Source organism: Camelus dromedarius, chromosome 31 (genome assembly GCF_036321535.1).
Source record: "Camelus dromedarius isolate mCamDro1 chromosome 31, mCamDro1.pat, whole genome shotgun sequence".
Taxonomy (NCBI): Eukaryota; Metazoa; Chordata; class Mammalia; order Artiodactyla; family Camelidae; genus Camelus; species Camelus dromedarius.
The window spans coordinates 24,312,201-24,337,228 of record NC_087466.1 but is presented as its reverse complement, the minus strand read 5'-3'; the positions used below and the strand labels follow the sequence as shown (position 1 = coordinate 24,337,228).

Genomic DNA, 25,028 nt, shown 5'->3' with positions numbered 1-25,028 from the left:
TAGTGTTTTCTCCCGCCCTAAGGAGCAGGCACCGTATGACCCCTATGTGCCTACCTGAAGAGGAACCCGAGGCACGGAGAGGCTGAGCCTCTTGCCTGAAGTCACACAGCACCAGCCTGGTATTTGGAATGACAGCCTGTCTTTTAACTTAAAACATCTGCTGACTTGACTGCGTGCAGACTGGCGCCCCCCCCCAGACCTCCTTAATCTCACAGACCAGTAATAATACAGCATGTGCCGAGCCACGTGTTATTCTAGTCACTTGATGCCTTTCAGCTTATTCAGTCCTCCTGGAACCTTGAGTAGGGTTCTCTTGCCCCGTTTGACAGATGAGGAAGCTGAGGCACAGAGAGGCGCCGAAATGCCAGGGAGAGAGTGCATCGTGCTGGGCGCGGCTTGTGTGCGAGCTCCCAGGAGTGAAGCCCTCCCGGAGACTGCTGGGAGACAGATGGGAAACTCGTCCCACGTGGGACTTGGGAGGCGTCGCAGATGCCAGCCCAGCTGGGGAGGAGTGGGTGACAGCACACACAGAAGGTGAAAGGGGGTGCCACCAGAGGCTAGGGACTCACACCTCCCTGGAGACGGGCCAGTCAGTCAGGAGCCATTTGCTGAGCACCTGCTGGTTTCCCAGCACCTCGGAGGCTGGGAATACACTGGTGAGCAACATCCTTGCCCTTGGGAAGCTTCCGTTCCAGTGGGGGACAGACACCGACAAACTAGTCGGCGAAAAGGGCCTCAGAAAGACTGACTCAGGCTACAGCTGTGGGTGAACCTCTAAAACATGTTCAGGGAAAGAAGCCAAGTGCAAAACACCACGTAGCGGATGACTCCGTTTACAGCTGACCCTCAAACAACATGAGCTTGAATGTGCGGGGCCACTTACACAGAATTTTTTTCACTAAATATGAACGGCAGCCCTACTGGATCTGCCAGTGGTGAGTCCAGTGCTGCGTAACTGCGGATACGGAGAGCCAACCGTAAGTTACGTCCAGATTTTCAACTGTGTTGCAGGGTCTGTGCCCCTAACTGCATGTTTATGAGTTGATCATATGTGCAATGTCCAGAACAAGCAGAGCCATGAGACAGGAAGTGGGCCAGTGCTTGTGACAAGGACTCTCTCCTGGACCAAACTCTGCTCAGCCTCTCTGAGCTCAGAAGTCAGGCCTAGATGGGAAAGCACTCAGGCAGGTAGGAGGGGACAGCTCACCTGTGCTGAACACCCCCCAGGACAGGCCGCCCTCTGCAGAAGGGAAGGAGGAGCCACCCCAGGGTTCCAGGTGTGAGGAAGGTCAAGGTCACGTGTGATGTGGGGAACTCAGGAGGCCGAGTGGCCTGAGGAAGCACTGGGGCACCTTCACACAGCACCCTACCTCCACACAGAGCCCACCACCCCTTACCACAGAGACTCTTATGCCAGGGGACACTTCTTCCCTGCCACTGGCCTCGGAGGGGGATCTTGCATCTCTGATTTATAGAGGGTAAACTGAGGCCTGTGGGATTAGGACTGGTGCCCAGAGGGGCACAGTTTGAGGCGGTGCAGACACCCAAGCTGAGCCTCCTGGCTGGGGGGTCCTTCTGGAGCATGCAGGGGAATACCAAGTCCTCAGAAAGAAAGGTGGGAGCCAGTGGTTGCTGTACCCCCAGGCCCTGCCAGCCCTCCTGGGCCTGCCTTACTGTCATGCTTCTGCACAGGGATGTTTACAGCAGCTTTATCCATAAATACCCAAACTTGGAAGCAAGACAACATCCTTCAGTAGGTGAACGGAGAATAAATTATGGTCCATCCAGACAGAGGAGTGTCGTTTTTTTCTTGGCGTAAAGATAGATTTATTTAGAAAGATACATACTCCATAGACGGGGTGCAGGCTGTTTCAGAAGGCAAAAGAAAGGCCACAAGGTATGGAGGTTGGGTGCTCAGCAGATGCACACTCGAGAGTGCGGTCCGTCTCACTCAGAAGGGAGAGAGGCTGGGAGTGTCATTTAGTGCTGCAAAGACATGAACCACCAAGCCGTGAAGACACAGAAAAAGGCAATCTGATAAGGCGACCCTCTGTAGGATTCCAACTCTGCGACACTCTGGAAGAGGTAAAATTGTGGGGACAGCACAGGGCTCAGGGGTTGAAGTCGGAATGAACACAGGGCACCGAGGGTTGCCAGGACATGGCACATGGCATTACACACGTGTCCAAACCCATCGCAGGTACAGCTCAGGGGGGTTGGTGCATCCCTGTTCGTGTAGGTCCCTCAGTTGTAGCAAATGAATCCCACCAAGGTGAGGGGTTAACAGAGGAAGGGGAGGGGGTGGCGGGGGGAGAGGGCGCCTTTGGGAGATCTCTGTACTTCCTGCACGATTTTTCTGGAAACCTAAAACTGCTCTAAGAAATGAGGTCTATTTAATTTAAATAGACAAACAAAATGCCACGATTGCCTTAATCCTATTTTGGCATTTCTTTCTGCTCCCGACTTCCCAGGAGCCCCACAGAGAGGAAGGGGCTGCAGTCCCCGGGGCCACTCTCCGCCAGGCCGGGCCCTTCCTGTCTGCAGACCAGGGGCAGGCGCTCCAGGAAGCCAGACTGGGGCAGCCTGCTGGGACCCGGCCTTCTGAGGCCCCACCTTCCACTTCCTCTCACACTGCCTCTCCACGAACTTTCGATTCACATTGTGGTTAGCCTTTTTGGTAACTTAACAAGTTATTTTTAACTTATTAAAACAATACATCGTTTAAAAAATGCAAACCATACCACTCAACAAAAAAGAGAAAAAAGCAGGCAAAAGCCTGGAAGAGATGTTTCTCCAAAAAAGAGCTAGAAAAGTGCCATCAAAACACAGGAAAAGACACTCAAAGTCACTAACCATCAGGGACATGCAAATGAAAACCACAGCGACGATCGCCTCCCACTGACCCGGATGTGGAGAGTGGTTGGGGGTGGAAATGGTGCGGCCGCTGTCCAAGTCCAGCCTGGTGCGTCATGGGGAAACGCGGAGTCCCCTCCCCACCCACATCCCCCTCCTCCATGTAGCCCCAGGGGACTGGGAGGCAGGCATCCCGAGGGCCTGGGTGAGCCAACTCGGCAGGGACACGGGTGGGGGACAGGCACAAGCTGGACCCCACATCTCTGAGCGCCCAGCCCGGCCCTGAGCCTGACCTCCAAAATCCTGGTGCTGCAGAACAGAGGCGACAGGAGAACCAGAGACAGTGACAAACCAACCATCAGTCACACCAGCTTAACATCTCCAAAGGTTTATCTCCTTAAATTGATATTACACAACTTAACGCAAAGGGGGCCACACGAAACTTCCCTTAAAGTAGACCAAGGGTCGACAGCCATGTCATGGAGAACAGGGTCGGCGGGCAGGGGGACGGGAAGCTGCAAGGCCCCTCCTGGGGTGCCAGCCTCCCGGGGCCCCGGATTCCAGCCGACCATAAAGCAATAAATACAAACACGTTCTGCGCGGGAGGAGAAACTCAAGTCAACGGTGGTGAGACAGAAACGAGTCCCAGGGCTGCTGCTCTTCCAGGCCCAAGCACAGCGGCAAGACTTCAAGTATTGCAGAGAGAAACACGGAGGGTCTTCACTCACCACGTCTGTGGTGAGGCCTCAAAGCCCCCGCCCCAGGTGCCTGGATGGGCACAGGATCCCTCTGCGCTCTTGGGGACGTGCTCGAGGGGAGCTGGGCAGAGCTGGGCCGACCGGGGAAGGCTGCTTCCCCGCCGACCCCGCCCTGGCGGCCAGGACCTGGCTGGGAGCCGGGGGGGACTTGACATCAAAACCCACTGTGAAAGCTGGCGCACAAAAAGGGTCCAGCTCACCTGCCCACCACGTGCAGGCAGGGAGCGTGGGCAGGGGCTGGGCAGACCACATGTCCCCTAGGTCTCCGCATCCCCGATGACGCCGAGGCTGCCCCCATCCTGCCCTCACCCTTTCAAAACAAAACGTCCTCAACTCGTACAAGTCTTCTTAAAAAAAGAGCTGCAGAAAATAAGACACATTTTAGCAGTAAAGTGTGAAAGACCGCAACGTCTATGCTGGGTTCAGGAAGCTTGGTGCTTCATACTGTCCGTCCCTAAAAGAACATTACTTAAGACGGCTGTGTGTCCCCGAGAGGCCCCGGGCGGCAGGCACAGCGCACGCGCTCGTGGGGCTATTTACACACGTACACGTGGGTACAGATGTGTACACGCGCCTTGTAGTGCAACCGATGGGACCGAGGGTGTCCCGGTTCCAGTCCGCCTGAATAAAGTGCTGGGTGACTCACAAAGCTGAGGGGTGGTCTCAGGGAAGGACAGAGGAAGGAGCCAGGAGGACACACCTTTTCCTGGGTGGGTCCGCTGGGCAGGCCTGGCGGCTTTGGCTTGAGCGGGCATCACGGTCTCAGGGCCTCTGCCTGTCCTGGGCGGGACGGCCCTGGGGTCATGGCAGGCTCAGGAGATGCCCACGCATCCCCACCTGCCATCGAGGCAGCCGGGAGAGAAGTTCTGATTGCCGGCTGGGAGTTCTGCCCGTCCGTCAGCAAGGCCAGAGGACTGGCCTGAGTTGAGGTTCTGGGTGAGGCCTTCCAGTGCCCTGAAGTTCATGGCCACAGACCCCGGGAGATGCAGCTGGAGACCCAGCTCTGGACACTGGGTGGGGCGTTGGGCAGTCCTTGCCCAGGCACCAGCGAGCAGTGCCAAGGCCGCTGGCTTGCCCGGCCAGCACGATGCTCCCCACCCTGCAGGATCGGCAGAGAAGGTCCAGACCCTCGGGCACCATGAGCCGGGCCTTGGGGAGTGGGGGGGTCAGGCACAGATGCCGGTCAGCAGGGCCGAGAGTCTCCGCTCGATGCACAGCTTGCCTGCAGGGAGGGAAGGAAGGAGGGAGGGCACCGCAGTGAGCGGGGCACCCGCGGCCCCGGCCCCGGCCCCGGCCCCTCCCCCGGCGGCCCGCGGGCACTGACACTTGGCGATGTTCTCCACATCCGCCTGGTCCGTGAGGATCTGCTGCAGCCCCTCCATGAGCAGCAGGGCCTTGTGGTAGCGCTGGACGCAGTCCTCCCGGCGGTGGAACATCTCGTCCAGGGCAGCCGACTGCACCTGCCGGGCGACGGTGGAGGCTGGGCCCGGCTGCCCGGGCGGCCCCCACCAGGGGACAGGGGACCAGGGCTGACCACCCTGAACCACCATGTCCAGCCCTTGTGCTGGAGGGCACAAGTGACAGTACAGGGTGGTGTGCAGGCCACGTGGGGGGCTGATCAGATATGCGCGTGCCTCGGGCAGCTGGGGGTTACAGATCAGATGCCTGGCCAGCTCCACCCCCAGGTCTGAGTCACTACTAGCAATGGGGTAACTTTCCAGGGGTCAACCCTGGGGGAGTGGGAACTCAGGGATGAAGAGGCAGACTTTTCTCGAACATCTGTTCAGACAACGTGTTTTTACTACACAAGTGAATTTTCTCAAAAAACAAGCACTTCTTTAGATAGCTCCTTTGGGGCACAAGGGCCCCAAACAATGGATGCAGGGAACCAAGCAGGGTCCCTCCAGGTCCCCTGCTGCCTTCACACTGCGTTCCGAGCTGGGCCGCCTGCGCTGGTTTCTTCTGGAGGCCACCTCGCCCACTAAGAGGCTTGCACACCAGGCCTCTCGTTTCCCAGGTCGGAAAACTGCGGCCAGGGATGCCGCCTGGGCTGTGCGGGAGCCTGGAGGGGCCCGTGTGCCGTTAGCTGGCTGCGGGGACAGCGTGGTGCCCTTCCCAACCCGGGAGCGACGCCCCTAGAGCCCAGGGGAGCTGTGGCCATCAGCCGCCCCCTGCCTGCTCCCAGGCCGCTGCCCCCAGCCCCTCCCCTCCCCGTCCTACCGTCTGCACGGCGTGGCTGAAGATGAGCTTCTCGGCGGTGACGCTCTGGACGCGGTCCAGGAGCCGCTGCTTGTCCAGGAAGAAGCGCTGCAGCCGGAGGCTCAGGCCTTGGCAGGACACCACGCTCGCCTTGTACAGCTCGTTCAGCTTTCGCACCACTGCGGTGGGCAGGGGGAACCTCAGCTCCAGCCGGCCCCAAGGGGGGCCCCAGCCCCGCGGCAGGCAAAGGCCGCTGCCCGGCCCCTCTCCTCTGTGCTCTGCTCCAGCCACGCACACTGCGACCTCGCATCCCCCAGCACACGGGCCCTGCCTCGGGGCCGTTGCCCTGCCCTTCCTGGTCTCCCCTGGCTGCTCCCCTACCCGGGCCGGGCCCACAGTGGGTCACCTCCTCAGAAAGGCCCGTCCCCACCTCTTCCTCACTGTCTTTCCCCCAGTGGTTACCTACCCCTCCCTGACGACCCAGTGCCGGCCCCGCATACCCTGGGGGCGCGAGCTGAGTTCACACTCACCCTGCTTCACGGTGGACGACAGGCACAGCTTGCCGGCCCGGATCTGCTCGATGGCGGTCTGCAGGCCGGAGGAGAGGAGCTCAGCCACCTTCAGGTAGAGCACCAGCTGCTCCGCGAAGCTGGAGGGCGGCGAGGGCGTGTCAGACAGCTGGGGGGCCCCCCGCTACCCCTCCCAGGGCTGCCCCCCCCACCTGCCTCCCCCCGGGCCCGCCGGGCACACCCACCCCCACTCGCGGCTCAGCAGGCTGATCTGGTCGGCCACCACGCTCTCCTGCAGCTGGTACTCAGGCCCCCCGGCCGCCTCGCTGGCGCTGCCCTTCAGGGCTGCGATCTCCAGGACGTGCTGGACGAAGACCAGGGTGAAGCGCAGGCTGTGCAGGGTCTCCGTGTGCTCTTGCTGGGGGGAAGCAGGCGGCTGAGGGGCCGCAGTGCCGGGCACAGCCCTCCACACCCCCAGGCCCAGCCCTGCCCGAGACCCGAGGCCCGAGGCCCAGAGACAACGCTCAGCCCCAGCCTCACCTCCATGAGAGTCTCCTCGGGGAGGTCAGGGGCCTCAAAGGTCACGGCCCCCTCCAGGTTGGCGGCGACGGGGTCGGCAAAGCTGCAGCAGTGGCCAGGGCCGGGGACCTCGAGGGCAGCCTCGCTGTAGGCTCCGGGAGCCAGGTGGCGGGCAGACGAGGAGCCGGCAGAGCTGAGGGAGCTGGAGGAACCCACTACGGGGAGAGGGCACTGAGCGGAGGCCCCCCTGGACCGCCACTCCCCAGCTCAGGGCGCGCTCCCGCCTCCCTGGGAACCCTCCCCAACTCAGTGACACAAGACCCATCCCCACCCCTTTGGGGGCCCAGCGGTGCCTTGGTGAGCAGACCCCGCAGGGAGGCCTCACCCCCCGAGGCCCCGCCCGCTGCAGACGGGACCCTCCATCCAGAGCCTGGGGCTGCGGGGCTGGTGCGCACCCCGAGGCGGCCCCAGGCCCGGGACTCCTGATTCTACAAGTCTGACGTTCAGGGCGCCTGGACACAAAGTGCCACAGCCTGGCGGCCAGGACGTTGTCCCTGCTCCACTCGTGACAACAGCAGAGCTCTCACGCTTCCTGACAGACCAGCGCGGGCTGTGTACTCACCGCAGCCACGGGACGGCCCTCACCTGAGAACATGGTGGTGCGGGGGCCCTGCGGCGGCGTGCTCCCGCTGGGGGGCGAGCCCACAGTGAACACCACAGGGGAGGGGCTGCTGGCCCCCCCAGCGCGGGCTCCTGCGTGCAGGTTCCCTCCGAAGCCAGCAGAGGGCGCTGGGGGAGCGAGAAGAGGGGCTCAGGGAATCTTCCCACCTCGGCCCCCTCACTTCCCAGAGCACTCCCCACCGCCCCACCGCCATGCACCGATCTCCATGGGCTTCTCCTGCAGGCTGTCCGTGCTGCCCGAGTCGGGGGCCTGCGTTCCAAATGCGGCCTTAAGGAGCAGATCGGTGAGGCGGCCGGTGCTGAGGGACCTGCAGGGCGAAGGGCAGTGAAGAGGTGCAGAGGCTGGACCTCTCCTCCCATGGCCAGTGTCAGGGAGGCCCCACCCACTCACCTGCCAAAGGGGCCCTTGGCGTCCTCTGTGGGCCGCAGGCCCGCGCCCAGCTGCTGCCCCTGGAAGGGCCCTGCCTCCGAGAGGTCGGGCAGCGTCCGGTTCCGAGGCGGAGTCATGACCACGCCCTGCCGGGCCAGGAGGGTCAGCAGGTTCTGGGAGCTGGGGGTCTTGGTGAAGTCAAAGGCAGGTGGGGCCTAGGAGGGGCAGGTAGGGGGCTGAGAGCTACCCACCAGCATGATGCTGAAACCCCAGTGGGGTCAGCAGTGCCACCCTGTGTCTGCAAGGCCCTACACTGCAAAGCCCCACACTGCAAAGCCCCAACCGCCACAACCCTGATCTTCACAGCAAAGGCGGGAGACTGTGTGTGGCCGGCTCCACCCTGTGCTGGAGGAAAGCGACCCTCACATGTGCACAACACAGGGTACACACGTGTGTACCTGGGCCTCAGAGACATGAGGAGGTAGCTGCGGGGTCTGGCCCCATTTCACAGATAGGAAAACTGAGGCACAGGACAAACTAAATAGCCTGCCCACAGTGGCAACCTGGGCTCTCTGGGGCTGTGGATGCTGGACCTGGGACAGGACACTTCCTGTCAAAGGCCAGAGAGCAGAAGTTCCAGCTCTGCAGGCCAGCCATCATCATGGGAACGTGGCCACCCCACATGGAAACAGGGCGACTCAGGAGCCGGCCACCACCAGCGCTAGAGGTGTCGGCACTGAAAGCCTGGCGCCCGAGCATGCGGGGGTCTCCTCAGGACAGAGCCGAGCCCTGTGGTCTTCTCCCAGGACTGGCCACTCCTCACCCATCCCCCTGGAGGTCTGGGGCCCTCTTACCTTGGTGGGGGAGCCCAGAATAGGGGGCAGGGGGTTCCGCTGCAGGAAGTCGGGCAACTTGGGCGAGCCACGCAGGGGCCGGCAGGACTGTAGCGCGTGGGAGGGCTGGGGGGGGCTGGCTTGGGGGTGGCCAAACGCCACCCCCAGTGGGTCTGTGGGGGGCTTGGGCAGCTTAGGGCGGACGGCGTGCAGGTCGGACAGGTTGGGGGCACTGTGCAGGCGGCAGCCCAGCCCGGCAGTGTGGGGAGAGCGCTCGGGTGCAGAGGAGCCTACGACCGGACAGGATGGGCCCAGTCACAGCTGTCCGTGAGCTGCCTGGCCCAGCCTGCGCCACCCACCAGGACAGGGTCTGGAGGCCCAGGTCTGCCAACAATGCCCTTCACCCTCAACGGCCACCTGTGAGGCACTGCGCCTGCGCTCCACTGTGCGCACATGGAAAAAGGCAAAGGGATGCCAGCTCAAGGTCACACAGCATGGCAGGGCTGGGGCTGGGGTGGAGGTGGGATTTGAACCCCACCCAAGTCGGCCCCCATAACCTGAAGGCTTGAGCTTGTTAAAAATAGTCTCATGAAATTTTCTCCCTTCCCGTAACTCCTAAGCAATGATGTTTGTGAGACAGGAAGACAGCCACTGTTTCAAGCAGCGGCAGGTCAGCCCGGGGAGGTCAGCCCGGCTCCGCCACCCCTCCCCAGCTCCACCCTCCCACCCCCCAGGCGGGGGCTGTACCCACCTGGACGAGGGGACCTGCCCCCCCGCATCTCGGCGGCTTGTGGGGAGGGCGCCCCGCTCCAGCCTGGCCGCTCGGGGATAGTTCCGACTTGAGGGAAAGAGGGGTTGCCAAGGTCAGTGTGGGATGGAGGGAGCTCGGAGATGCCCGCTCCCAACTCAGGCTGCGTCCCTCCGCGGGGCTCGGGCTCACCCTGGGGAGACGGTGTGTAGGGCCGGCCCCCACCCAGGGAGAGCTTCCTGGCCAAGGCAGCACCATGCTCTGCATAAGACGGGGGCGACGGACTGGCCCGCACAAAGCCCAGGGGGCTGGTGCTGCCTGACCTGCGGATGGCGGAGGACCTGGGGACACAAGCAGACACAAAGTGAGAGGCCCCCCAGCCACGCCCAGCGAGGGCCACGAGCACACACCACGTGTCTGTCCCCGCTCCGTTCAAATGACGGGCCTCACCAGGAGCGACAACCAGGTGAAAGGCCCAAGGTCGCAGATTCTGACCGGGAGACCCCCCCACCCACAGGGGTCTCTGTGAATCACACGAAAAAGGTGCTCTCTCTCCCATCTGTTGAAATTCGCAAAAACCGAAACTAGTTTTATCAACAGAAAACACCTGACTGGTATCTACCAGACAGCAGTCGTAACACATCTAGAAGCCCAGTCCGTGCACAGAGCGAGGGTGGCACTGACAGTCACGCGGTGCACAGCCTGCACAGCCGTGCGTGTGAGCAGGCCCTGCTCCTCTCCAGGTGGGCTACAGTGGGGGTCTCACTAGCCCTCTAGGGCGTGCCTGGCCACCGGGGGACCCCCCACTCACCGCGCAGTCTGGTACTGGGTGGGTGACTGAAGGTTCTGCTCAATGCGCTGGTAGTTCTGCACCTGAGTGGGAACTGGGATGGGGACAGAGGCACCGCACCTGCTGCTAGAGAACGGGCCAGCCCGGCTGTGGTGGGTGGAGAAAGGCTGGGGTCACTGCAGATGTGGCATTCTGGGGCAGAGGCCACTCCAGGCCACCTGCACACGGCCAGCACCGCTGCGGTTTGGGCACCAGGGCCTGTCTGTTCACACCCCATTCACACTCTGCACCCAGGTGGCTTCTGGCTAGGACTGGCCAGTAGGAGGTGGGACAGAGGACAATGAGGCCAGACCAACACCTGCTGGCTCCAGTCCATGCCCTCCTGGCCCAGCAAACTCGGGGTGGTGGTGACACCAGTCTCTGACACAGCTGCCCCTTGCCCCCACCCCCACCCTGGCCTGTGTCCCTTCCACCACAATCCCCTCCATCCGCTGGACCACCCACGAGGAGCCAGGCCTGAATGAAGGCGGGACCTCTGGACACAACCTGGCTCAGGGCTAGGGGGCCACGACTCTGAGGGAAGCCCTAACGGTGGCCCTGGGGCAGCTTACAACCCCTGCCAGGTCCGGGCCCCTGCTTACCCTGAGGGGCTGAGGGAGCTGCTGCAGGGCGGGGAAGGAGAGGGGGTCCGGCCACGGCTCTCCAGGCCAGCCGAGGCCGCCAGTGAGCTCCTGGTGGACAGGCAGGGCCACACCTCAGGCCAAGCATGCACACAGCCTTGGCCCTTCCCAGAGTGTCTGACCCAGGCAGGGCAAAGGACAGCCTGCGAGAGCACGCGTCTCCCTCTCCCAGGGCAAGGAGGGCTCGAGGTGGGGGCTTACCCGCTGCACATCAGGCTATCCGGTGGGGGCTTGGCGCCGGCTGCCTCAGCCACCAGGTCACCTGTGGATGGGAGACCGGTGAGGCCGGGCCCAGGAAGCGTGCCCACTGTGCCCTCCCAGGCCACACCTGTCCTGGCTGCGGACAGTGGGCGGAGGGTCCACGAGTGGCAGCTTCGTGAGACAAGGCACCTCCTCTGGGGCAGGTCGGAGGCGCAGGGGTTGGGAGAAGGGCCACGCAGGGACCCCGGGCTCTCATGTCCCTAACTTGTCACTTGTACTGAGAGCTCCCTTTGCCCATAGGAACCTTAGGGCTCTCAGAGGTGTACCCTCCCCACCCACCAGTGTCCAGCCAGGCATCCACAGCTCCCAGTCTGGCCTGGGACCCCTCCTCCAGGACCCCTGGGTCCCCATCTTCCCACTGCCAAGGCTGGGTACGGGGCCTCTCCTCCCAACATGGGGCCCACTCGAGGCCTACCCCCGCCCACTCCCACTGGCGGCCCCCTGACCTGGAAGCTGGGCCGGGACCATGACGAAGTCATCCGTGTCACAAGACGAGTCCTTGCTGCTGCTGCCTGAGTCCCGGGAGCCCTGCAGGAAGCCGGCGGCGTCGGCCGGGGAGGTCAGGGTCTTCTGAAGCTGCTGCTGCATGTCCCCCAGGGACTGGGGGGCAGAGGGGAGGCCACTGAGACCCGGCCCCGGGGCCTGGGTGAAGGGGGACTGCTGGGGAAGGGGCTCTGCGTGTTCTCCCCCGGGGCCTTGCCCTCTCTCCTGATTTCTGAAATGCCACACCTCGGCTAAGCCTGGGCCCCACAGGGACAGACACCTGACGGAATCGCCCGTCACCCAGGGTGAGGGAGCACTGGGCTCCCAGAGATCCGGGGAGGCCCTCTTTCAGGTGACCCCCCACTTTTCCATCCGGGGACGTGTGTGGAGGGAAAGGCTGCCCGTCGGCCAGCCCTGCACTACACTCAGTACACGGTGCGCCCGGAACGTCTGCCTTCAGACGTGAGCGAGAGCCGACCCCTCGACCACCTGCCCCGGCCCCGGCCTGCCAGGACGGATAGCAGTTCAAGCCCCAATCCCCCCGCCCTGAGCACAACCTCAGCAGGCCTCACCCCACCCGTCAGCAGCAACAAAGGCGGGTGTCTGGGTGGGGCCGAAGCCCAGACACGGTTCTTGCCGGGGTCTACGCGTTCCAAATATGAGGGGAGAGAAGCCCACAGCCCGGACCCCAGTGCGTGACTCACCGGCGGGGAGGCCAGGTGGGAGGTGGAGCTGCTGCTGGAGCTGCTGCCGGAGCCCGAGCTGGGGTAGGAGGGCACGGGCACCGGCGGGGCTGGCGGGGGCGGGGTGGCGTGGTCAGGACCCAACAGTCTCCCCCGGCCCTGCACACCCCCACTCCCAGCCACCTCCAGCTCGGGCCCCCAGACAGAGGAGCCCAGGGACAGGAAAGGAGGGGCGCCCCCCCCCTCCCTCGCTGACCTGTGGGAGGCCCCACCCCCAGCTCTCCACACTTCACCAAGTCAGCTGAGCTCCGGCCCACCCCGTGGCCTTGGGGGCCCCAGGGGGACTCCAAGCTGGAGGTGGGCTCAGGAGCTGGTACCCCCCAACCTCCCAGGGTGGGGATGGCAGCCTGTGGTGAGGAAGGGGGGGCACAGGAGTCCCCGGGACCTTCAGGGGACTCACACTTCTTCACAGCGGCGCTGGCATCAAGGAAAGGGTGATGGAAAAACTCATCTGCAGGAGGAAGGATGGGCCAGGCCTCAGGAAGGCTCCAACGCCAGGGTTTCCAGGGTGAAGGCTGGGCCCCCGCCGTCCCCTGGGGCCTGAGCTCCAGCTGGCTTTGGGCCCCGTCCCGCTGCCTCACGCCAGCCAAGCCCAGAGGGAGACAGAGCCTCAGCTGGCAGCTCTTGAACACATCTGGCCCCCACAGTGTGGCCGGAGCCTGGCCCCACCCAGCCTGCAGAAGGCTTCCCAGCAGCACCTCCCATTGCAAACCTGGGGGTTTTACCAGCAGCGCTGCTGGGAAAGGAGCCGCAGGCACCCGGGAACCTGCTCGCTGCGGCCCCCAGAGGCCCGCGGGAGCCGGGTGTGCGGGACACGGGGTGCAGGGTGCAAGCCGGGCGGGCCCCTGCGGGGCGGGAGTGGGGGTGAGCTGCCATGCTCACCGAAGTCCATGCGGTCTTTGTGGTTGCGCTGAAGCAGAGCCAGGAGCAGCTGTCTCAGCGGGGCCGAGGTCTCCCGGGGGATGCTGCGGGCACAGAGCACAACGGTGACCGGGCAGCTGGCGGGGGGGGGGGCGGGGGGCTGAGGCCAGCGGCAGGGTCACTCACGTGGGGACCAGCGTCTTGTTCTTCTCGTAGAAGAGGCGGAGGTCCTGGGGGCTGCTAGCCTGAGTGGGGAAGAGGTTAGGTATGAGTGTACCCCCTGCATTTAGCCACTGCTCGTTCAGGGCCTCCATGCCCGACGGGGTCCGTTGGCAAGCACTGCTGGCCAGGACTCTAGGGCCCTGTCTAAACACCAAGTGCCCTCATGTGCTTCCTAGGAAGGGGCCACTACCCCCTCCCCCCATCCCGGCTGTGGGACCACAGGGACCGCACGAGGGTGACCTGGTGGGCCTGGAGCAACAGCCAAGAGCAAGACGGGCCCCTGCCTTCCCTAGGTGGACATGCCAGTGGGGCCCAGCCCTTGCCCGCTCTCGCAGACGGGGAGGGGTGAAAGGAGTAAGGGGGGACAGCCCAGGTCACCAGGCAGTCAGACAGGGCTCTGCGGCCAGCTGGCGACAGCGGAGAGCTGCCAGGCGGGGCCGTGAAGTCACTACAGGAAGCAGAGGTCTGCAGGACGGGGTCCACCGCAGAGCAGGCCACGCCTTCCAAACACAGGGCGCACCCAGCACTTGACGCTAATCTAGGAGGTCGTGCCAACATTGGAGGTGGCAGGAGGAAGGCCATGAAATTGGGTTCAGGCACACACGGACACACGGATGCACCCTGGAGCCAGCCAAGACCGGCCTTGGCTCTGAGCAGGACTGTACCATGGGGGCTGGGAGGCCCCATCACTTCAGTGAAGGAGGCTGCAGGACCGTAATGACCGGCAACTCTGCCGGGGACCCGGAGCCGAGTGTGCCCATGCTGGCACATCCACCCACCCTGCCAGCCCACTCACCTGGAAGGGCGCCTTCCCTGTCAGGCACTGGTACACGATGGTGCCGATGCTCCACAGGTCCGCCTTCCCGTCATAGTGCTGGGACATGATGACTTCGGGGGCCTGCGGGGTGCGGGTGCACATCAGCGCTGTGGCGAGGATGGACACCAGGTGTGCGCTGACCAAAGCCCAGCGCCAGCCAAGTACCGGCCGATCACATGCCAGCCAGGTGTCCCCCAAGTGCCCTCACATGCCACACGAGGTGAGGCCACAGGATGGGGCTCAGCTCTGGACACAGGACCGGATCCCACTGCCTACGCCCCTTCCACAGGGCAGCAGGGGCCGGGGGTGGCCCACCTACCATGTACATGGGGGAGCCGCAGAGTGTGGCCGCCATCATGTTGCTCTGAAGGTACCGGGCGAAGCCGAAGTCGGCTGCAGGCGAGGAGAGGTGTGTGAGGAGGGCGGCTGCGGCCCCAGGCGCCCCAGGCCCCCCCGGCCTCCCAGGTGCCGGCCCGGCCGCCTCACCAATCTTGACCCGGATGTTGTTGGGGTTGGCGCGGCGCCCGCCTGGGTTAGAGAGCAGGATGTTCTGTGGCTTCAGGTCCCGGTGGATGATGCCCTTGCTGTGCAGGAGCCGCATGGCGCCCGCGATCTGCTGCAGGAACAGCCGGATAGTGTCCTCGCTCAGCGTTCGCATGGCTGCGGGGAGACGGGCCTCGAGTTAGAACGAGGGGCCGCGAGCCTGGCGGGACAGGGATGGTACAGACCCTCCCTTCCGGAGGGGCCTCGGCCCTGTGCTGCTCCCAAGCCACTCCCCTGCAGTCCCCAGCCTGTCCCTCACAACGCAGGCACTCGCTCCCGTCCCCTGAGCCCATCCGTGGCCGGCTCTGCCTGGAATCTTCCTCCCCTGGCTCCGCTGGCCTCTGACCTGCCAGCTCCGAGTGGCGGTCCAGCACTCCCTGCCCCATCTCTGTTCAGGACCACTTCTCAGTAGCCTCCTCTACCCACTGCTCAGGGGAAGCACCATGGCCAACGGCTCTGCCACCAGCCCCAGGCCAGGCCCTCAGCAAGTGAGGGGCTGAAACTACAGACAGCAGGACCCAGGGGAGGCCTGCCCCCCGCAGACCAGCCAACCAGGAGCCTCAGGGACCCGGCAGGGCCAAGGGGCCACTCCGAGGGCACTGCCTCCCAGAGACCGCCCAAGGATGTGCCCAAGAGTGGATCTCCCAGACCAAGTCTGCCCCGCGAGGCCGTCCCTGATGGTTTTGACACACCATGTGTCCCCATTGGGCTCAGGAAAGCGCATTCATGCCAGGCCACCACTCAGGCTGGGTCAGGGCAAGCCCAGGCGTGCAGCCCGTCCAGCCACAGGGCGTCCACTCACTGTGCAGGTAGTCCGCCAGGTCCCCGCCGTTACAGTACTGTAAAAGACCAGCCACGTGCCTCGGTCAGCAGCCAGGGCAGACCCGCCAGCCCTGCCCAGGTCTCCCCGCCACCCCACCCTGGATGTCTGCTTCCTGGGCACCTGGGTACCCTGTCTCCACCCTGGGGCAGATGTCCCCTGCAGTTGATGCCTGAAGAGGTCAATGGGTGTGCTCATCACCCCCCAGCACCTGCTGTGGCCACCGGGGCTCCTGATGAGATGGCCCTAAGTCCATGGACATGTGGGCAACATCTAACCCCCAGGTGACAAAGGCCCAAGAGCTGGGAGGGCTCAATCTCCCTGTCCTCACAGCTGGCCTCCGGGGACTCACCTCCATGACCAGGTAGACGGAATTGGCCATTTCCTGCAGGACACAGAAGAGGCAGTGAGAGGTGGAGGGGAGTGCACCGCGACCTCTGCGCTGCCAGCCCTCTGGGAAGCCTGACCTGGCCACCTGCACCCATGGGGCCCTCAACACACCGCTGCGCTCCAGGGAGGAGAGGCCAGTGAGGGGGGACATCAGCTGGCCTGGAGGCCCCAGGGCTTCCCATGCCAGGGCTGAGCCAGCTGCACTTCGTGGCCAAGAGACAAGGACGTCTGCAGGCCAAGCGGGCTGACATGTGTTGTTTTTGTTTTTGAGGCCGTCTGCACGTGGACTGGACTGACAGGAGTAGCGGCCAGTCAGATCACTCTGCTTATCACGTCTGGGAAAGGGGCTGAGGTCCCAGGAGAGGTGTCAGGGGTGGAACGTGGACCCCACCTCCCAGGGAGAGCCCTCAGCAGCCAGGTCTCTATCAAAGTCAGGGTTGGTCTCAGCCCTGAGGTTCTGAGGGGCTCAGCTTGTTGTTCTGTGAGTCCTGGGGGAGTAGGGACCCAAGTCCCCAAGAAGGGACAAGGCCACAGTGTGAGGGCCTTGAACCTCAGGCCGTGGAAACTGCTCAGCTCCCGGCTCCAAAACCAGAGATGCCAACAGAATCACAGGTCACGGCAGCCAGCCCACTGCTGCCCAGTAGCACTAGGCCAGCTTCTGGCTCAGCCCTCGGCCACCCACAGCCTACGGGTACCGCCAGCATCCTCGGCACGTCCACCCCAGTGAGACTGAGGGGCCTGGCACTCAGGTCACTGCACAGACACCACCCCCAACACCCAGAATCTGCATGTGAGGGGCCACTGAGATCCTAGGTCACAGAGAAGTAAACCGAGGCCGGAAAAGCCAAGTCGACAGGCAGGTGGGGTCCTAGTCTCTCAGCTCTCCTGCAAGCAGTGCCCTCCACTCTCTCCCAGGCCAGGTCACTGAGGGGCTCTGCCAGCCACGAGCCAGGCCAGGTCCCCAAACCCCTTCGGCACCAGCACACTGCTGGGCCTTGGGAAACTGGAGGTGCCCCACCTGCCCTCAACAGGAGGCCCAAAGTCCCCATCCCCACCCAGCACTCTGCTCACAGGAAGCCCCAACTTCTAAACCCCATAGAGCAAGGGGACAAGCCTGGGAGCTGGTCCCAAAGCTCGCAAAGCCCCATGGGGAGCTCCGAGGGAGGCTGCCTAGGGGAGGGAGGTAGCCTTCAGGGGACCAGTAGGTGCTCCCTACTCAGATCCCAGGGCTGCTCCCCAACCCCACCCAGCAGGAGAAGGACCCATGGTCAGTCTCCTGCCTCCAGGAGGTGGGGCCTGGGCTCAGACCCACACCAGCAGGCGAGGAGGGACACAAAGCCACTGGGTGACACGTCATGTGTAATGTCAGCGCCCCGAAACAAGGTAAGCCCCTCACGCCTCCAGAGCTCCACCAACAGGGCGGGAGGCCTCAGGGAGCAGGGGTGAGAGGGCGACACTGAAACTCTCGGGGCTGGCCGGGCCCAGACAGGCCTGTCCCCGCACGCCTCAGCCCTGCACCCCAGGCCCATGGCTCGGGGCACGTCCCAGCAGGGACGCAGAAGCCTTCCAGAGCGCCCAGCCAGGGCTCGCCTGGGAAGGGGCGGGCTCCGTCCGCAAAGGCAGGCCCCAGCCCAGCCAGGCCCACCCCACTGGCAGGAATGCAAGCCTGGGAGCTGGCCTCGGCCGCACCTGCTGGGCCAGCCTCTCCAGGCCGGCTGCGGGGAAGAGATAACACGGGGCAGGTCCCAGAATCCCCAGCCACGTGGGCCCACTGGGTGGGCCAGGCCAGAGGGGCAGGGCCCGGAGGGAGATGAGGGAGACGGAGGGAGGACGCAGAGGCTCTTACAGCAGGGAGCAGAACTGGAGGCTCTCAGGAGGACCCAGCAGAGGGCGGAGGGAGGGGCCAGAGATAAGTACCCGAAATAACCCCAGAGATCTAAACACACGCTCCCCGTGACACCCAGGCCACCTGCTCCCTCACCTGCCCTCACCCCAACCACGGCCACCTCTGGCAACATCCCACGCATGCTCAGCTCCCGAATCCACTCCCCTCCAGTGAGCTCTGGGGGCGCTCTGAGCACTCTTGTCATGCATGGCCCAGAGAGGCTAAGAGCCCTTTGCCAGGGCCACGCAGCCAGAAGGCAGAGCAGGGCCCGAGTTTCCTCCTGACGGCTGGCACCCTGCTCCCCAGGAAAGCCCCCAACTCACCAAAGGGCCCGCTGAGCCTAGACAGGCAAGAACAAAGTGACAAGGACAGACAAGCTGGAGACAGAGGCAGCACTCATCCCCACTGAGTGTTCCCAGGAGGCTGCACCAGGACTGGCAGAAAGGCCACCCAGGACCGTGCGGGGACGAGCGGCTGGCTGGCTGGGACAGGCAACCCGCTGCACTGCCCATTCCACTTCCGGGCACACCCCTGGATCCAGGACCACCTCCCCCCGAAAGGAGGTCCTGCGGCATCAGTGACAACCCCTGAACGGGGCGCCGCTCCCACGCCAACCCCATCCCTGACATCTCCCCCAAGACTACCCTGCAGCTGTCCTGGCACCTCCCAGGCCTCAGAGAGCGCCCAGTGAGCAGGGGGCCAGGGGCTCTGCGGCCAAGCGCGACGGTAGGGGTCCTCTGCCCTCTGTCTCTGCACCCAGGTGCGTCACCTGGCAGAGACCGAGGGCGTCCCCTGCCGGGCACCAAGCACCGGGGTCAGGGCCCGGGGGGAGAGCGCAGCAGGGCTGGGGGCTGCACCCGCCTCGCCTCACTGCCGGGGACCCGGGCCTGCGAAAGCCCAGGAAACCCGGCCCCCCCCGCAGGCGCCCGCGCCCCGTCGATGGGCTGGGCCCTCGGAGGCAGCGGCTCCTCACTGCCAGCAGCCGGCCAGAGGCTCGGCCGGTACCCAGGTGAGGTCAGGAAATGCGCCCAGGGCCGGGAGGCAGAGGCCGGCCTGAGAGGGTCCTCCGCCTGCCCCCACGCCAACGCCGAGGCAGGTCCCAGGGCCCCAGCAGGACCAGTCACAGGGTCCACAGCCGCCCGGCAGGGAGCTTCTCCAGGGAGGCTGCGTGCCCAGGCCCCCCAGGGGCCATGCTGGGTGCCCCACCCCGCCCTGAAGCAGCCGGCTCTCTGGGCCCCCAGGGGAAGGAGGAGGTCAGGGCGGCCTGCTTGGCACAGCTGACGTGCCCTCGCCCAGCCTGCCACCCACCCGAACCCGGAAAGGCCGCAGGTCCCGCCTCTGCCTGCCTCCTCATGACCTAAATTTGGTTTTCACCAGCTCCCCCAGGGAGTGGGGACCAAGTGGGCTCCAGACAGCAAGTCACCTCCTGGGGGGTCAGTCCAGACTCAGTCTAGACACTTGGAAGGGCCAGGACTGCTCCTGGGGCGCAGTGACCGCCGGAGCCCAGAAGGGCTCTCATCCTAGGGGAGGTAGACGAGGGCTACTGGTCGGTTTCTCGTCCTCAGGAGCCTGTCCTGTTAGTAACAAAGACCAATATGGGAGAGGCGCGGGCCCGCCAGCCCCCCACCACTCCGCACGGTCGTCCCCTCTCCGCCAGCGCAACCTGCGGCCCAGGAAGGTTCCAACAATGTCCCAGCCTGCTTAAGGGGGAGAAATGGGCACAGAGAGGCCCTGAAGTTCTGCTGTTGCACAGCTGGCAAGGGAGGGGCAGGGCCGGACACTGAGTGCTGACCACGCCACTGCGCAGCCCCCAAGGAAGCGGGTGATGAATTCCAGCCTCGCACCTGAAGTGGGTAAGACAAAGCCTCAAAGGCAGGAGGAAACGGAGCCCTCTGTCTCTTGGGGGCGTGCCCACAAGCCCTGGGGACAGGGCTGGCCCAGGTGTCGGGGCCAGGTGTCCTGGGCAGCCTGGCACGGGCGCCCAGGCACGTAGGAGGCCGCCCCGCCACAGGGTGCTAAGGTGCTTTGCTTAATAGGATCCCAGCTCCCTGGCTCGGCCAAGCCCCCTCTGTCTGGTGATCCTGGGCTGGACCTGGTGGGTGGGTGGGGAGGCAGGCACTGACCTAGTTAACTCCTCGGGGTGGCTCTCTGGGCTCCCGAAGGTGGCAGAAGCCACAGCCGCCCACGGGAGCAGCACTGCTCCCCTCCCCCAGGCCAGGCTCCTCTGGAAGGCTCCCAGACGGAAAAGGATGCCCGGCCCCACCCTGGTGAGGAAGGCCCACCCTCCTTCCTCAGGGAGCCTCCTTCGGCTGCCCATTGTGTCCCTGTGGGCCCCTGGGGGGCGGGCAGGCAGCCTGCACTCTCCAGCCCTCTTCTTTCCTCAAGCCCAGCCTGCCTGACTCCGGAAAAGCAGGGGGCACTTTCAGAATGGAAAACACAGAACTGACACATTCCTCCACCAGGCTCTCCTGGGTCGTGGTGCCCCACCGTCACCCAGAGCCTGGGGTCTGGGAAAAGCAAGGCCAAGGGTCGGCACTGTCTTGAACGAGCCCACGGTAACTGCCCTTGACTGAGGTCTCCACCAGCCAAACGTCACAAGGAGCTGGCTCTGTCTGCCAGGCTGGGGTGAGTGAGTCACTCCAGCTGTGGGAACCAGCCGGCCGGATGGTGTGCTGGCCTCCCAGGGCACACTGGGCACGGCTGGTCCTGGCCACATAGTCTCACACCCCGATTCCCAGGGTGGCCACTCTGTCCAGAGAGAGCACATCCAGATACCACCCAGCACGCGAGGGTAAGACTGAGAGCCCACTCCTCTACCCCTCAATGAAAAGCCTGGGGCTCCAGCCGACTGCCCACATGTCTGGGGGCCTCGGGGCACAATTCACGGGGCCCACGTCCCAGGCACCCACATCGGCCTGGCAACAGTCTCTATTCCGTAGGGCCACAAATCAGAACCACCTCAGCAGATAAGAAACAAGCTGAGGAGAGATATTTCCAACCCATCGTGGGAGAGCTTTCCTTAATATATAAAGAGTCCCTATGAATCAGCAACACCTGTGTAACACTTACGAAGCAGCAGTCCTAACACATACTGACTCAGGCTGTCATCACAAGCCCCTACCACAGGGGTGTGCTGACGTGATCCCCCGTTTCCTGGGCAACACTGAAGCACCAGAAGGCTCAGTAACTCGCCCAAGATCACACAGGTCAGCAAGTGTCAGTAAACGGGGGAGCTGGGCTCAGAGAAGGGCAGCATAGCTCAGGGCCCGCGCCACCAACCACAGTGCCAACCAGCCTCCGTGACAAAGAGACCGACAGGAATACACTCCGAGGCAGGAGGCACTTCCTACAGTCACGTGCGCACCGAGAAATGCTGAGCCTCACCGGTAAGTGAAAAACAAAGCCGTACGAGATGCCATTTTCCAGCTCTAAGACGGGCCAAGATGAAAGTCTGATAACTGACCTCCTGGCAAGGATGGGGAGACAGGCTTCCCTTGGGCAGCCCTCCTGTGCCTACGGTCCATCCTCTACAGACCACAATCTGGCAACTGTTCCAAACTAAAACACGCATCCTCTTACTTCTAGGAATCTACCCTGCAGATACACACATGGCAAAGGTGAGTGGAAGGAGAGTCACCGGCACCCTGCTGACATGTCAGAATCCCAGAATAACCTCACGTCCCATCAGCGGGGCCTGGTGAGGTCAGCCGTGGAATGCAGGGCACAGAGCACCACAGGCTGCCAATAACGCCCACAGCCACAATCCTAACATCAGCGAACACTCACTACCCATTTCAGCCAAACAACTCCACGGTCACTGGGTTAGACAGAAAGCGATGGCAGCACAGAGAGATTAAGACACTTGTCCAAGGACACACAGCTAGTTTCACTGACAGAACCAGGACTGGAACCTGGTCATCTAGCTTCAGAGTCTGGGCTCTGAACCTTGCAGAAGGAATCGGGGGTAACTTTCTTGGGAGGAGAGGAGTGTAATTTCTCACAGACAGATTGAGACAGTTAACGTGGAGTGACACAGACCTTCTCTGAGACACATGTTTAAGTGAAAAATGCCACGCTGCAGTGCAGTGGACAGCGTGGCAGCAAAGCAATACACGTACAAGGACGTGTCCTCGCCCCCAGAGAGCCCATGGGGGGACGGGGCTCCGCTGGGACAGAGATGGCAGTCATCTTTTCCCACACCCCTTTTGTACAAGTTCATCTTTTTTTTTTTTTCTTTTAGCCAAATCATTTACTGTTTTTAAAAGCCATTTTCCCCTGGGTCTCAGGTGTGTCTCAGACCGGCATCTAAGGACTGAGGGAAGCACCCCACGCACTGAGAGCTAGGAGCCCTGGGTGCGGTGGGGGGCATGGGGCCTGGAGGGGAGAGGCTGGCTGGCCTCTAAGCACGTCCTCCACACAGGGGAAGCCACAGCACTGCCAGCCCTGGAGGAAGTGGCAGGGCCCACCACCAGGTGTGTGGCCCATCCAGGCTGGGGAGAGGGGGGCGGGAAGGGAAAAGGGAGGCAAGGGGAGGGGAGGCCAGGGAAGGGTGGGAGGGGAGCAGGAAGAGGAGGAGGGGAAGGGGGCCGCCCTCTTGGTCCCAGGACAGCTTCCAGGCTTCTAGGTACTTGCTGTCACAGTGGACGTGGGCCCTCCCCATGTCACCTCATGTCATGCCACAGCCCAGCTCTGAAGGGGGAGGGAGAGGACAGGGGAAGAGGGAGGAGGCCACCAAGACAGACAGCCAGGACGGGAACTTCCCCTCAGCCAGGGGCTGGTCCCGTGGCCTCAGTAAACAGGTTTCAAAACCATTAGTCAGCACTTTAGCCCTCAAATCTGCTGCCTCAGATTCCTGGTCCCCAAACTGGGTATCCAGGGCCCCAGACCCTTGCCGAGGCTGGGCCCCACCGCCAGGCCCAGAGGCCAGGGTGCACAGGGGGAAGCCAGCCACAGCCTTCTGGGCCAGCTAGGCCTGAGGTGGCCCGATCAGACAGGCAACCGCCTCCCTCCTGCCTCCAGCTAGGGGTGGCTGGCCCCAACTGCCAACAAGAAGGAATCTCCCTTGGCCCCTCCCCTCCCCCAGTCTGACGCAGGGAGAGACTGGCCAATGCCAGGCCGCTGGAGTAATGTCAACAAACAATCGGTTGGCCCAGACAGGTGGTCCAGGCCGGCAGGACTGCCCTGGGCCTGCGCTGGGGACAGGACTTACAGTCAGGGCCACTGGGTCAGACATCTCCGGAGGGCCACGCTGTAGCCAGACCTTACCCGGTGGATCGCTGCTGATGCCTGTAGCAGTCAGGCAGCCAGGGAAGGTGGAAGCTCTCCTAATGTGCCCAGAGGAAGCCCAGCCCCAAGAACTGAGCTGAGGATGGGATCTCCAAGTTCCCCTGCCCCTCTTCCAGCTGGGCAGGTCAGACACCCACCCACACTTGGGGGTGCCCAGCTCCTTCCCCCAACATGAGATGCTGGCCTGAAACAGTCCACTACCGACCAGGCTGGCCTGAGACTCAGGTCACCAGGGCCCAAGGCTGTGCTTGGGCCAGCCTGGAAGGGAACACCCCCTCCCCACCATGACCACAGCCCCGAGACTTACCTGGAAGTCATACAAAGCCACGATGTTTTCATGCTTCAATTCCTAGGACAGAAACCCAGGTTTCCCGTGAGCAAGATGGACTCACCCACCACCTGTCCCCCTCCTGCTTCCAACGCCAGCTCACCTTGAGGATCTTGATTTCCTTCCCCAGCAGAGTCTGGGACTTAGCGAGGTTCTTCTTGTTAATGCACTTGACAGCGACCTCCAGGTCGTGTTTCTGAAAACCAAGCGCGGGTGTCCCTCAGGGGCCCGGAACCGGGAACCCCTTGAAGGCCTTGCCCAAGCCAGGTGAGCACCTGGCAGGTCCCGGGAGATGAAGGAGGGTCAGGGGTGTGAGTGAAGGGGATGTGGGGGTCTCTGGGTGTGGGGTGGGGATGAGGGGGTATCCGGCCGTGCAGATGTGCGGTCCAGGGCTGGGTGAGGGGCGCTCTGGAGTGTGGAGGTGGGGATGAGGGGGTGTCCGGAGTGTGGGGGAGAGAGGGGCCCCCGCGGTGGAAGGCCGCCCTCGCCCGGGCTCTGTCAGGGCCCGCCGGCCCCTCACCTCGCGGTGGCGCCCCTTGAAGACCACGGCGAAGGCGCCGTGCCCAATCAGGTCCTTGCGCGAGAACTCGAACTTGCCCACGGCCTCCAGGCCGCCGCGGCCGGGCTCCATGGCGCGCGCCGGGCCAGGCAGGCCGGGGCTCAGGCGAGGGCACGGGCCGGGGGCGGAGGGCAGGGGGCGCGCCCCATCGGGCAGCCCGGGCTGCCGACGCGATCCGACTCCAACCCGGTCTTGACCCGGGTTCCGACCCTATCCCGGGATGCGGCTCGGGCTCCGGCAGGGAAACAAAAGAGCCGCGGCCGCCGGGCCCCAGAGCCAGAGACGCCGGCGCAAGCGCAGTGCGCGCCGGGCGGGGCGGGGCCTGGGGGCGGGCCTGGCCAGGGTGGGGCGGGGCCTGGCCTGGACGGGGCGGGGCCTGGCGGGCGGCTGCGCTTAGTGGGTGGCGGCGTCGGCGGCGGGGCGGGTCCCTGAGAAGCAGGGCTTGCCTGGGGGCGGTACCAGGTGGTTGGGGCGGGGCCAGAAGCAGGCCCGCCCCTTTGGGATGGTCCGGGAGTTGCAAGCCTGGGCAAGGGCCGAGGGTCGCTCCCCAGCCGGTTCCCCTGCTGCAGCCTTTCCCTGGGTCCCTTGTCTGTGCATCCGGGTAGGGGGGGGTGCACGTTTGCCATAACCACCATTAATTCCTGGGACGTGGCCCGTTTACCCCAGCGCTGGAGGCTGGATAGAGTAAATTCTTAGCGGATGTGTTACAGGTTATGCATATAAAGTTGCATTCGAGAGTTACAAACTGTCCACCAACTTGCAACAAACCTAGGAGATAGCCCAGGAGTCCTAAGAGTAGATAAATCCTGGTACATACTTTCTATGCAGTAATACACAGCAGATTCTTAGAGGCAGAGTTAAATACTCATGTGCTCACATGAAAAGTGCTC

At 63.7% G+C, this 25,028-nt stretch overlaps 1 protein-coding gene across 2 annotated transcripts; it reads right to left on the bottom strand.

Moving 5' to 3' along the window:
- Nucleotides 1-1,797: 1,797 nt before the first annotated feature.
- ULK1 (unc-51 like autophagy activating kinase 1) lies at nt 1,798-24,420 on the bottom strand. 2 transcript variants are annotated; one of them, XM_031442449.2, is made up of 28 exons: nt 24,100-24,418; nt 23,683-23,775; nt 23,559-23,600; nt 16,043-16,075; nt 15,673-15,709; nt 14,814-14,987; nt 14,647-14,720; nt 14,307-14,408; nt 13,475-13,533; nt 13,310-13,392; nt 12,828-12,878; nt 12,389-12,477; nt 11,648-11,801; nt 11,142-11,202; nt 10,902-10,991; nt 10,282-10,407; nt 9,663-9,811; nt 9,474-9,560; nt 8,744-9,012; nt 7,911-8,104; nt 7,718-7,827; nt 7,484-7,627; nt 6,860-7,053; nt 6,565-6,737; nt 6,341-6,459; nt 5,832-5,989; nt 4,936-5,071; nt 1,798-4,833 (listed from the first exon to the last, which is right to left on the bottom strand). In XM_031442449.2, exons 1-28 carry the CDS (start codon nt 24,208-24,210, stop codon nt 4,778-4,780), a joined length of 3,168 nt encoding a protein of 1,055 aa, XP_031298309.1. In that variant the 5' UTR covers nt 24,211-24,418; the 3' UTR covers nt 1,798-4,777. The 2 variants fall into 2 exon arrangements, with proteins under 2 accessions (XP_031298309.1, XP_031298311.1); XM_031442451.2 differs by lacking the exon at nt 1,798-4,833 and having other exon boundaries at nt 4,941-5,673; nt 24,100-24,420.
- Nucleotides 24,421-25,028: the final 608 nt, after the last annotated feature.

What these genes read in the sequence shown, in the direction of transcription:
- ULK1 (XM_031442449.2), bottom strand. Translation starts at nt 24,210, where the DNA reads ATGGAGCCCGGCCGCGGCGGCCTGGAGGCCGTGGGCAAGTTCGAGTTC. An exon ending in CAGCGCCGCTGTGAAGAAGT is followed by an intron (nt 12,478 to 12,827) that starts GTGAGTCCCCTG and finishes CGCCCCCGCCAG; the next exon opens with CCCCGCCGGTGCCCGTGCCC. An exon ending in TGTGGAGAACATCGCCAAGT is followed by an intron (nt 4,834 to 4,935) that starts GTCAGTGCCCGC and finishes CCCTCCCTGCAG; the next exon opens with GCAAGCTGTGCATCGAGCGG.